The 13,657-nt window shown below is 40.6% G+C and overlaps 1 protein-coding gene across 1 annotated transcript in view; it reads right to left on the bottom strand.

The window, feature by feature from the left end:
- Nucleotides 1–439: 439 nt before the first annotated feature.
- The window catches only part of prickle2a (prickle homolog 2a), a 79,167-nt gene continuing 65,949 nt past the window's right edge, over nt 440–13,657 (bottom strand). The window contains exons 3-9 of the mRNA XM_047374702.1: nt 10,530–10,643; nt 10,274–10,411; nt 9,861–10,064; nt 5,446–5,632; nt 4,747–4,901; nt 3,832–4,633; nt 440–2,484 (exon numbers count right to left, since the gene is read on the bottom strand). Coding sequence (XP_047230658.1) covers nt 1,541–2,484; nt 3,832–4,633; nt 4,747–4,901; nt 5,446–5,632; nt 9,861–10,064; nt 10,274–10,411; nt 10,530–10,643 — 2,544 coding nt within the window. The 3' untranslated portion in view covers nt 440–1,540. The remainder of the gene's footprint in view (nt 2,485–3,831; nt 4,634–4,746; nt 4,902–5,445; nt 5,633–9,860; nt 10,065–10,273; nt 10,412–10,529; nt 10,644–13,657) is intronic.

Consider the following 13,657-nt stretch of genomic DNA (forward strand, 5'->3'; position numbering starts at 1 on the left):
TCACGTAGTGACCTGGCCACTATCCTGCAAGAAGAATGGCTTAAAATCCCTCTGACCACTGTGCAGGACTTGTATATGTCATTCCCAAAATGAATTGATGCTGTATTGGCCAGAAAAGGAGGCCCTACACCATACTAATAAATTATTGTGGTCTAAAACCAGGTGTTTCAGTTTCATTGTCCAACCCCTGTATATATATATATATATATATATATATATATATATATATATATATATACATAAAGATGTCAATAAAAATAACCTCATACTATTAGATCTATAGTACTTTCCTTTGGACAATCATAGACATTTCAGTTGCCTTCACTTGCTTTATTATTTCATGTCAAAATATGTGTTTGCTTGCAGAGTATTTTGTCACTCCCCACTGAAGCTTGTACTGAAACCCTGCTTGGAGCAAAAAAGTACAGTACAACTTCTGTTTGAGTTTCCTGGTTAAAGTACACTTTATTTTCAGTATGAGACAACAACAACAAAATTCACATGCAAGCCTCCCCATTTCTATGTTATACAAATAATGATTCTTTTGTTACAAAATATATAAATATTTAAGACAATATGTACAAGACATTTACAGTACTTCACCTATTATTAAAGTTTATTATTATATATACATTTAGCAGGTATTTTCTGTAATATTATTATAATTATTGTTTGCATTAGTATTATTATTGGTAGCATTATTATTATTAATATTATTATTTAATTATACTAACCATCTAGAAGTAAAACAAAGCATGTTGCAGAAAAGAAAACAGGACCATACCTGACGTTACTGTGCCTGAATGGGCAAGGAGCAGAGGCTGCCCGGCCCTCTGTCCTTGGTAAAGCATGGAGAGCTGGCTATGTAGAGGACAAGGTTCAACGTACTTTTATTTTTGTACAAGGTCATAAGAGGGCTAGCAAGCCGACACTATATTCCAGCAGCATTTGGATTCCACGGAGGTAAACAATTACATAGCTTGGAATCTAGCACATAGCTTTCACTGTCCCAGCACAATTTCTTGTTGGTCCACGTAGAAGTCTAGTCCAGTTAATTGGCAGGTCGCTGCAGCTTCACTTTCCGTTTCAGACTAAAGAAATTGTTCAGGTTCTCTGTAACATGAATACACTGACAGACAGACACGCATGTACACCATGTTATTTACCTTGACCACAGCATATTAAGCAGTCCAATTCATCAGTGCTTCCTGGTGCCTTCATTGAGTTTGTCTCAGTCACTGTAAACAACCTTGTTGTGTAAGCCAGCTGAGCTTCCTCTTAAGATTAGATCATTCTGTGTAGGTGTACACAACTATAACCCATTGTAGAGTTGTGTAAGCTCACAAGCCCAAACAAAATTGGCTTTTTTTTCCCTCAAACCCTGCCAAACAAACGCACACGCCCTGCACACACTCTCAACTGTCTTACTCTCACCTTCCCACTCGTTCTGTTCCTCCTCTCAAGTGCTTTCTTCTGTCTTCTTACCTTTCTAATTCCTTTCACTCTCCTTCCATTCCCTTCTCATCTTCTTGCTCTATATCTAGGAAATTATACAGTTTTTGCTCTTCCTCCTCTGGCGGCTGTGCATCTGGCCATGAATCGGTCCGTGCAGAGGTCCATGATGGGCACCTATCCCAGATGGGCTGTAGCGGTGGCGTAGCTCCTCATTGTTGATGTAGCACAGCTGCACGGGCCGAGGTATCGGTTCACTCAGGTAATACCCCTCATCAGCCTCAGATTCGGAGGAAGAGGAGCAGCTGGAGCACCATGGGTCGGTACCCTCCATGTGGCCATCATTCCAGCACGGCCCACCCAACCCCACTGGTTGCCAGCCAGCATTCTGCAGAGTAAGGTCAGAGGTGGTGCGTGGGCAGGGCCGGTGGGGTTGCTGCCTGTACTCCAGACCGTACAACTCTCGAGCAGCTTGACCGGAGGGGAAGCGGTCGTAATCCTCTTGGACCCGGCGGTAGGGAAGCTCCACCATTTGAGTTGGACGGTCTGCCGCCAGGTGCAAGGCGTTGTCTGAACGCGAGCGGCGGGAGCGTTTGTGGTGCCGACCACTGCGGTGTTGACCGTTACCGTTGGTTCCACGATGGTGTTTGTGGGGTCTCGGTTGTGGCTGCTGTTGCTGGGAGACGGACTCCTGCGCGTTTATGCGGCGGCGGGGCATTCTGTCACTCATGGGAGCCATCCGCAGGTTCCCGCTGCTGCCCACCAACCCAACACGACCTTTACCGTCAAAGCCAAGCTCTTGCGGGCCATCCCAGTACTGCAATGGGTACCCGACTCTCAGTGGTGTGTACATGTTGTTGTTGTACGGTCGAGAGGAGGACAGCGACTCTGTGCTGTGGAACTGGACTGAGGAGCTGAGGGTGCCCATGTTGCTCTTCTCAGACACGTTTACACCCGAATCCTTGCTCAAGTCAGGCATGGAGAACCTTGACAGATGCTCCTGGCGCTTAGTGGCTCCATCCAGAGAGTTACCTGTTAGAACAGCAAATCCAACGTCATATTTTTCAATCATAACATAAAGGTGCATCTCAATACCCTACAACATTATAAAAAACTTTATATATTTTAGCATAAAGTAAATCATATAGATTCATCACACACAGTGATAAACTTTGATGATTATGGCTTACAGCTTATCAAACCCAAATTAGAATATTACATAAGTCCAATAAGATAGATTTTTATTATAAAAATATCAACATACTAAAAAGTACGTCCTTGTACTTTACAGGATTTGTTTTCAGCACTTGCTTGAGGCTCTTTTTGCAATGAACACTGCATCAATGCAGCGTGGCAGGGAGGTGATCAACCTGTACCTCTGCCGACGGAGGCCCATGTTGCTTCAATAGTGTCCATCAGCTCGTTGTCATTCTTGGGTCTAGTGTCTCTCATCTTCCTCTTGATAATACTCCATAGATTCTCTGATGTTTGGGTCAGCAGAGTTTGCAGGCCAGTAAAGCACAGTGTTACCATGGTCATTAAAGAAGGTGGATGTACTTCTGGCTTTGTGGGCAGATGCCAATTCCAGTTGGAAAATGACATTGTTACAATCCAGTGGAATCTGGTTCTGATTTTGTGGTTTGTTTTGTACTTTAAATAATATGTCAAAGACTTAGAGTTTTAGCCTATTACACACTGGACCTCAATCAACTTTGATTATGTGGCTCTTCACTGTTCCTCCAGACCCTGGGACCTTGATTTCTAAATGAAATGCAAACTTTTCTTTCATCTGGAAATAGGACTTAATTACAGTCCAGTGATTTTTCTCCAAAGCTCTGTATGATGCTTCTGACAAATGACCTTAAAACAAAGTTGTTGAAGCACTGACTCCAAAGTCCATGCCTTATGAATGTCATCCAAGCACTTGAATGAGCTTTGTTTCACAATCGTCTCAAGACTGCAGTTATCTTTTTCTATTACACTTTTTCCTTCCACTTAACCTTCCATTATTATGCTTGAACATAGATCACTCTGTGAACAGGCAGCTTCTTTACCAATATGTGGCTAACAAAAACCTTATGGAGGGTTTCAATGACTATATGCTGGGAAACTGTAAAGTCAAAAGACAAAATTTCTGAATAAAAAATCCCTTTTCATCAGTGTCACATTTTCTGAGAAACTGAATTCTCAGTAATTATTAGTTATAAGCAATGATCATCTGGATTACAGAAATTACCGCTTGAAATGCATATTTCTGTGTGTAACAAATCCATGTAATATGAGTTCACTTTTTGAATTAAATGAACTAAATTACCTTTTCAGTGATAAAATATTGAGATGCACCTGTATAGGCCTAAGCCACATTGAACTATTTATTACCTGCAGTATTGGAGATAGTGAGAGAGTCCATGGATCCACGAGGGGTCTGTTCTAGTGGAGTGAGGGGCTCGTTGAAGCTCATGGCAGTGATGTGGTTTCTCCTCGTCAGAGGGGGTCTGCCGTCTCTCTTGAATCCATGAAGACTGATGCTCCTCTTGTCAGAAAAACCTTGATTCTGGCTAGACATTTCATTGAAGCTCATTTGGGTACGGAGCTTATTGGGTCTGAACTCATCCTGGCTGTGGTGCATCCAGTTTTCATTAAAGGAGTGGCCCCTCAGGGCAGCCATAGGGGTCCTCTTGGCATTGCCTTGCTCCTTCCCCCAAGAATCCGGCCTCTTGCCTGGGTTGGCAGGACTCTGGGCAGGTGGATGAGCGTTTGTGTTGGGATTGTATCCCTGCCTGGGATTACACTGACCCAGTAGATGTATGGGTGCAGGGGTTGGGGAGGGATCCCTCTGGGGGCCCTCGTATGAAGCCGGGATGTAGGGTTCATCCCTGCTCATCCACACTTGGTTAAGGCTCGGGGCTCGGCTCGGAGTGCGGCTTGGTGTACGGTTAGGTGTCCTGCTTGGAGTCTGGCTGGATGAAAGGCTTAGTCGGTCCATTGGAACAGAAAGGGGATCGATTTCAGCAGACAGGCGGTCGGGCATAGGTGGAGGAGCAGACTGGCGAGGCTCAGTGCTCCGACGATCCTGCTCAGCATTCCTGCGCTCCTTTTTCCCAATCTTGGTGCTGTGGCGAGATTCTCGAGAGCGAGCGCTTTGGAAGGCAGAGTCAGAGGAATCAGACTCCTCTGGATCCTGATCCGTGCAAAGAAACCAGATTTGTTTAATCATAAAAATGTTAAAGGCGACTTGTGTGAATAAATTTTAAAAGCACAACATATTTAAAGACATTTCTCCAGTTTCCATACCTGCCCAGCACTGCAGGACCTCGAGCAGAAGATCTGCCCTTGCTTTGGGAGGAAGGGACGGCCAAGCAGGGAACGCTTACAGCGGGCACAGCAGAAACATTCCTCAGTGGCGTGCCAGTGCTGCCCATCATATGTCATCTGGCCTTGGTCAATTCCTTTCACGACATAGGAAAAAATCCTTTCAGCAACATTCCAGAAATAAATGGAAATATAGTTTTATGTAATATTCGTTGTCAGTGAATGAGCATGCTTCTTGGTTCCATTTTAACCAGCAGATTAACCTCTTCTTTGTTATTTTTATTTTCTGAAGTCAAACATTTGTGATTCCGTGCCCTTACATGATTGCTTGGATTCCAAGATAGCACAAATACATTTCACAAGCTCTACTCTCAGACTGGAGGAAGTAATCATCTTTCACAGCCCCCATCTGGTTACAGTTTGGGGGCACACTCTGAAACCCACTCTTTCACTGTTAGGAGAGCCGTGGATGATGATAATAACCATCCACATCTCACTGCTCTGGATCCGCCTCTCTGCAGCTGTGCCCCATGAGGCTCGGAGCTGATACCAGCCGCAGATACATTCATTATGAGGCTATTTCAGCTGCTGTATTACAGTGTAGAAAGACAAACATGTCCATGTGTTGCATCAGCTGTACGTATGTGTTTTTGTGCGTTGTAGGTCGTAGGTGTGTTGTACCTATGTGTTCTCCACAGGCATCACAGTACTCCGCATAAAGAGACTCAAAGCAGTTGCAGCAGTGTGGCCGTCCATCCTTCATGATGTAGCGCTGGCCCCCGAGGGTGGTCTCGCATTCATAGCAGCAGAAGTGCCTCATGTGCCAGTGCCTTCCCTCTGCCTCGGTGCATTCATCAGCAAAGATTAACTGTGTGGTTCAGATATTACAGTAATCAGCAAACACGTAAGATAGGAATACCTAACAGTGTTGATCAGAACAGATGTCAGTATTTCTTCAATTGACAGTTAGGGTTGCTGAATGCAGACTGTGTTGAGCTGGGCCCATGTTTCGGGTAATCCATGATTTACTCAACAGGCTGTTGTATTTGGTCGGTACTTTCTATGAAGTCACTCCTAAATATTCTTTTACTTTCTGCCATGGTTTAAAGTTTCGGACCATCAAACACATTTTAATATAAAAAAAGGTACCGGTAATCTATGTATATACAAAAGCAGAATTGGGTTTATGTATATGTTTATGTTTATTTCAAACATGATCAAATACATTTAGTCCCACCTCATATATTACATTTCCTTCTTATATGTTTGAAAAAGGAGTAGTTTGAAGAATACCTATTTAACCTACAGAAAATCAGAATTGATATGATTTCCTTTATTAACAGGTGAAAACTCTCCAAAACATCCTTGTTATATCATTGAGTTTGGTTAATTTCACTTGCCACAACCAGATGTAATTGCCTCAAGTGTCAAAAAATCACTTAAATAGGGCTGTTCTGACAACATGAAGTAGACTACATTATCTCAACACTATCTTTATCTCAAGCAACACATCATCTCTAAATTTAAAGAAATTCACAAACAGAGAAGAAACAAAGTCATCAGTCAGTTTCTGAAGGGCCACCACACAATTTGTAATGCCTTTGGACTTCAATGATTCACAGTGAGAGCCATTATCCACAAATGGAAAAAAAAAACAACCAAAAAAACATGGAATGGTGGTGACCTTTCCAGGAGTGTCCGGCCTAACAAAATTTCTCTAAGAGCTGCTCATCCAGAAGGTCACAAAAAACCCAGAACAACATCTGAAGCACTGAAGATCTCACTTTGCTCATTTAGGGTCAATGTTCATGATTAAACAATAAGAAAGAAACTGGGCAAAATTGCATCCTTGCATTCAAGGGGAAAACCACAGCTGACCAAAAAGAGCACAAAGGCCTGTCTCACATTTGCCAGAAAACCAGTCATGGAATCTCTGTCTGATTAAAATTAATGTGATGATCTGAAACATTTAAGTGTGATTAAAAAAACAAAACTCTGAGAGGAAAAAAATACTTGTAGTTGAAAAATCTCTTGTCAAATATTACAAATGTTAGGGAGTTATTACCCTATTTTAGATTTTTCTTTATATTTCTCATTTCCCAGACTTTAAGGAGAGCAACCCTCACACATTTGAACATCTTTAATGTAAAATGCAACAAGCTGCAAGAAAAAGATGTATTTTAGCTTTAGGCTTTTCTTCCCATGACGAAATGACATGGCATCTGTGGGTGGGACTGTTAAACTGGGATCCTGTCGTTTTGAAAAATGATGATGACTCATATTCAATCAGAGCGAAAAAAAAAAAAAAAAGTATAAACAAGGTCAAGAAGTTTAAAGAGCTAAGAAGTATAAAGGCCGGCAGTGTGTTGCATTTCGTACTCGCTGCATCCGAATCAATGGCCAGCTGGTCTAGTCTCTGAAGACTGAGAATCCCCATCTGCTCATATATACAGGTCCTTCTCAAAAAATTAGCATATTGGGATAAAGTTCATTATTTTCTATAATGTAATGATGAAAATTTAATATTCATATATTTTAGATTCATTGCACACTAACTGAAATATTTCAGGTCTTTTATTGTCTTAATACGGATGATTTTGGCATACAGCTCATGAAAACCCAAAATTCCTATCTCACAAAATTAGCATATTTCATCCGACCAATAAAAGAAAAGTGTTTTTAATACAAAAAACGTCAACCTTCAAATAATCATGTACAGTTATGCACTCAATCCTTGGTCGGGAATCCTTTTGCAGAAATGACTGCTTCAATGCGGCGTGGCATGGAGGCAATCAGCCTGTGGCACTGCTGAGGTCTTATGGAGGCCCAGGATGCTTCGATAGCGGCCTTTAGCTCATCCAGAGTGTTGGGTCTTGAGTCTCTCAACGTTCTCTTCACAATATCCCACAGATTCTCTATGGGGTTCAGGTCAGGAGAGTTGGCAGGCCAATTGAGCACAGTGATACCATGGTCAGTAAACTATTTACCAGTGGTTTTGGCACTGTGAGCAGATGCCAGGCCGTGCTGAAAAATTAAATCTTAATCTCCATAAAGCTTTTCAGCAGATGGAAGCATGAAGTGCTCCAAAATCTCCTGATAGCTAGCTGCATTGACCCTGCCCTTGATAAAACACAGTGGACCAACACCAGCAGCTGACACCGCACCCCAGACCATCACTGACTGTGGGTACTTGACACTGAACTTCTGGCATTTTGGCATTTCCTTCTCCCCAGTCTTCCTCCAGACTCTGGCACCTTGATTTCCGAATGACATGCAGAATTTGCTTTCATCCGAAAAAAGTACTTTGGACCACTGAGCAACAGTCCAGTGCTGCTTCTCTGTAGCCCAGGTCTGGGGAATGCGGCACCTGTAGCCCATTTCCTGCACACGCCTGTGCACGGTGGCTCTGGATGTTTCTACTCCAGACTCAGTCCACTGGTTCCGCAGGTCCCCCAAGGTCTGGAATCGGCCCTTCTCCACAATCTTCCTCAGGGTCCGGTCACCTCTTCTCGTTGTGCAGCGTTTTCTGCCACACTTTTTCCTTCCCACAGACTTCCCACTGAGGTGCCTTGATACAGCACTCTGGGAACAGCCTATTTGTTCAGAAATGTCTTTCTGTGTCTTACCCTCTTGCTTGAGGGTGTCAATAGTGGCCTTCTGGACAGCAATCAGGTCGGCAGTCTTACCCATGATTGGGGTTTTGAGTGATGAACCAGGCTGGGAGTTTTAAAGGCCTCAGGAATCTTTTGCAGGTGTTTAGAGTTAACTCGTTGATTCAGATGATGAGGTTCATAGCTCATTTAGAGACCCTTTTAATGATATGCTAATTTTGTGAGATTGGAATTTTGGGTTTTCATGAGCTGTATGCCAAAATCATCCGTATTAAGACAATAAAAGACCTGAAATATTTCAGTTAGTGTGCAATGAATCTAAAATATATGAATGTTAAATTTTCATCATTACATTATGGAAAATAATGAACTTTATCACAATATGCTAATTTTTTGAGAAGGACCTGTATATGTATAAGAAAAACAACAGACAAAAACATATATACTGCACTCATCTAACTCTCTATCTAAAATGCACACATTTTAAACATTGTCTTGCAAAAGTATTTACACCCTGGAAGTATTTTATTAAGCTTGTATAGACCAAAACATAGTAGCACAAAGGATGATTTGTAGTTTAACGCATTAAAACAAAAAAAAGTGTCATGCATTTGTTTTCAGCTCCTCTAAAGAAAATCAACCAATTACCAATTATATTTCTCAAATAAATACACAGAGTTCATGTGACTGTAATTAATTACTTCTATAAACTCAGCTGTTCTTTGAAGCTTAAAGATTGTTTGAGAGCATATATTGAACATCTAAAAGACTAAGGAGCACACCAGACAGGTCCTACATGTAAGATGCTATGTGTGTTGGAAAAGTAACACTGCCCACCACCCTGAAAACACCATCCCCACAGTGAAGCATGGTATTGGCAACATCATGCCATCGGAATGCTTTGCCTTCTCAGGGACGGGGAAGCAGGTCAGAAATGAGGGCAAGATGCTAAAACTTGATAGATGCTGAAAAAGTTGTGAGACTGTGTTGGAGGTGAACCTTCCAGCATAACACTAAACAGTGTTACCCCAACAGTCATGACTGTTAGGTAACTGGACTGTCACTGGACTGTGGGAGGAAGCCAGAGAGCAACCAGGCATGCACTGGGGAGAACATGCAAGCTCCATGCAAAAAGATCTGAGTCCGTAATTTAATCCCAGACCTTCTTGCTGCAAGGCAACAGTGCTACCAACAGCAGCCCACTTTCTATCCATTTATTTTTTTTAAACATGTTTTCATCATGAAAATAAGTCTTTGTTATAAAAGCTACACATGCTGCCTTCTTAAAAAAACCATCTGGACCACAATATTTTCAGTCTTTAAGGCACCAGACTTCAGCTCTATGAGAAGGAACTACATTCCTGGCATAAACTATAACAAGGAACCATCTTTTCTCTCTAAACCAGTTTTAAACCTTAAATTCTGTGAGCTGTAAGTGATTTAGGCTTTCCAAACACAAAGTATTTCAGGCACAGACAGGCATACCTCATCACAAGCACAGCAGCGGGGTTTCAGCCTCTCGGCATGGTGCCGGCCACAGTAGATTTTCCCATCCTGGAGGAAGTAGATGAGATCCACCAGCAGCTCCTCACATGTGCAGCAGACGAAGCAACGAGGGTGCCAACATTGTCCATGCCCAGCCCTGGCAGCAAAAACTACAATGTCCCCTCCGTTGATCTGACCACCACACTGCAGATGAGGAAGAGTAAGTAGAGCGAACGGGAAGAAAAAGTGAGGAAATTAGAAGAAAAGGAAAATAATAAATGTTAACTGTAAAATATTTAGAGGAAAGGTAAAAATAGTGAAGGTCTTGTGAAGTTGCTGTTTTAATCTTTATTTTTGCATAAGTAAAAAGTAGGTCAAAAAGACAAAAAATTAAGAATAGCTGTTCTGGTTACCTTCTCACAGACCATCCCGGTAATTGTATGGGGGAAAGGTCGGACATTCCCTCTACCTAAGCTGTCTTTTTTCCGTTGGTTGCTGAAGATCTTAAGCTCTCGTTTCTCTTCCTCATCCAGTGCATTACAGTAGCGTACCTGAAACATCCCAGCTTATTATAATCAAGCAGCATAAAAACTTGGAATAACTACAGACATCTTCAACGTCCCCACATTAAAACAAGAAATCTGTGATTTTATGGTGGAAACATTTTACCTCATTGTCATGTGGGGGCAACTGGTGAAGCAACTGCTTGATCCGATATTTCTCTCCGGGGCTGTTTATGTAGGGCACTTTCTCCTCTGGTAAAGAATTATAATACTGATGCACCTAAAACAGACAAAGCAAAAACATTTAAATGTCCAGTTCTTATCTAGTTTTAAAGGGTTCAAAATGTCGGACATGTTCTCATTTTCAGCTCAAATATTGATCTTCAGTGCTGTAAAGAATTACTTACCTCCTTTTTTTGTCACACTAATCTTTCAAATCATCAAGCAAATTTTAATATCAGACAAATATAACTTAAATAAATACAAAATACAGTTTTCAAATGATTACTTTATTTATTAAAGAAAAAACGTATTGCTCCCTAAACCTAATAAATGGTAGTTACATTGGTGTAAAAGTAACAGCATTTCAGCAAAATAACATTACGCCAGAACATCACTACCTTAACCGATGGAACCATAAATTTTGTTCTCTAACAGAAAATCCTGAATGAGAATGTCCAGCCATCGGTTTGTGACCTTAAATCTAACCACACTTGGGTTATACTGAAACACACCAGCTCCACTGAATGGCTAAAGCTCTCTAAGGGGGTAAATACTTTTTCTCAGCACTCACTCTATAATAAACTCGAAGAGTACATTTGCCCACTGATACAAAGAAACATTTGCAGCAATTTTCAGTTTTGTCATTGGGCTCCTGATAAAGTGAGAGTCAAAGTCCCCCCCACTTCCTCTGTGCCTGATGACTTCTCACAGTATAACTTATATATTACCTATGAGTCGCATGGACAACAGAGGAGAAGAGTAGAGCTGCAGGACTGGACTGTAGCTGTAAGAAACTCCAGAGTGGCCAATTTACATAAATTCCCCATCCAGTATAAATTTTAAATAAGTTCTCATAAAAGGTTTAATAAAAAATAGGCTTACTAACTAATATTAGCATAGAATGGTTGGCAAAAAGATTTTAAACATTTTTACACGTTAGCACATTAAAGGCTTAAACTTCAGTGTATTTTATAAGGATTTTATCTGGCAGGCTAACACAGTAGTGCATCATTGTGAAGGGGAAGGAACAGAATAAATAGTTTTTCAACATTTAGACAGTTTTGTGTATTGCTCTCTGTGGCAGACAACTAAAGGAACACGTCACCCTGAACACACCATCTGCACAGTGAAAGATGGTATAGGCAGCATCACACTATGGGGATACTTTTCTTCAGCAGGAACAAGGAAGCCTGTCAGGCTTTACGGAGAGAATGGCAATCCAGGGAGGAATCCCAGAGGCTGCAAAACCATGAGACTGGGATGAGGGTTCATCTTGCAGCAGAACATCTGCTCTAAACACATAACCAGAGCTGCAATGTAGTGGTTTACATCAAATAATATTTATTTGTTAGAATGATCCAGTAAGGGCTCAGACCTAAATCTGTAATACCTGTTTACACACGCTCTCTGGTCAATCTGACTGAGCTTGAGATATTTAGCAAAGAAGAGCAGGTGAGAAAAAAACATCTCTTCAAAGTTGTATGAAGTATTTAGTAAGTACTGAATATTAATTATAAAAAAAAAAAAGGAAAACTATATATCATCTTCCTTCTGTGTCACAGTCACTACTACTTGGTGATGGTTGGTAATACAAAATCCCAGTTAGATACATTAAAGTTTAAGGGGTGTGAATACTTTCATAATGTGTTGTCTCTGTGGGTCCATTGCTTTGGATTGAATGTAAAGTAGCATACATATTCTGTTTTATTTAATTAATTCACACAACAAACCCATTTAAATAATTCTGATATTACATTTAAATGAATTTACTGTACCCTTCATGCCACCAGAATCTGTTTATGTTTTGGCCTCAATCACTGTTGTCAATGGAGGTCAGTGTCTAGAGTTGAAAGTGAATGAACAATGAGCTCTGTGCTCCTGCAGCTGCAGACTCAACCTAGAACAGAATCAGCTTCTTTAAACTTTTAAAAGCTAATATTCCCCCATGCTTAAATTAAATCTCAGTTATTCATACCCTTGCTGCAGTTTGAATTCATCATGCAGCAGAGTTCAGTGTCCTTAGCCTGAACATTGCAGTCTATTTGCATGTTAGTTGGTGAAATAAAGAAAACGCTGATTACCTTAAGAGGTAAACACTTTGAGGATGGAAAACAATCTTGTAGCTTGTCTGATTTCAAGCAAACCGGCCTCTGAATCAAAATTGTTTGTGCTCAGTCAAGTTTTTCAGATTCAGTTTACATAGTCATTTGGCTGGAAAATGACCATAAAAAGTGCCTTTCTGCTCAGCGTATGCATTCGTCTATACTATACTGTACTGTACTATACTATACTATACTATACTATACTATACTATACTATACTATACTATACTATACTATACTATACTATACTATACTATACTACAAATCATAGAATAAGGAACATGTGAGATTTCACAAATATTGTTCTCTTGCATGACTTTCATGCTAGAGAAAAAGTGATACACATTAACAACTAAAAGAAATATTGTCTCTTGTACATCATTTAGTGATTGGTTTCATAATAATTAATTTATCATGATAAAAATGCCTGATGCATTTTCCTTAGCAAAACAAGTCTAAATGAGCTTTATTTATTCTCCTAGTGGAGCATGATTAATTTTCCTCATGTAATGTTTATAAGTAATGCTATAATAATAGTGAATAGTGTCATGATTAATTAATTTTATCTCTGATCTATTTGTATGTGACCCTCAGAAAAAACCTTTATTTATTGCAATAAAACTGATCAAAATAAGGAAAGAAATTGTCTATTTGTGTCAGATCAAACATTTTAGAGATCATGCAAAATCTTCGGTGGTTTGTGTCAGTCAAGAACATGGAGAGAACTGCCAGTCTTGATTCATCTTCAAAACCTGGCTGAAAGGTAAAAAAACATGAAAACTGTTAAAGTGTTGTAGTGCACACAAAAATCTTGGATTTGACCTTTCACCTACACTAACTGTTTTTCTCCAGGTTACTCAAAGTGGGCTTCACCCAGATTTTAGGTCTGACCAAAATAACCTCTTCTTCGACTCAGAAGGCATCATGCAATCTTCAAAGTAGAAATGTTTTTATAACCTCAATGGTGTTA

This window comes from Girardinichthys multiradiatus, chromosome 1 (genome assembly GCF_021462225.1).
Source record: "Girardinichthys multiradiatus isolate DD_20200921_A chromosome 1, DD_fGirMul_XY1, whole genome shotgun sequence".
NCBI classification, from domain to species: Eukaryota; Metazoa; Chordata; class Actinopteri; order Cyprinodontiformes; family Goodeidae; genus Girardinichthys; species Girardinichthys multiradiatus.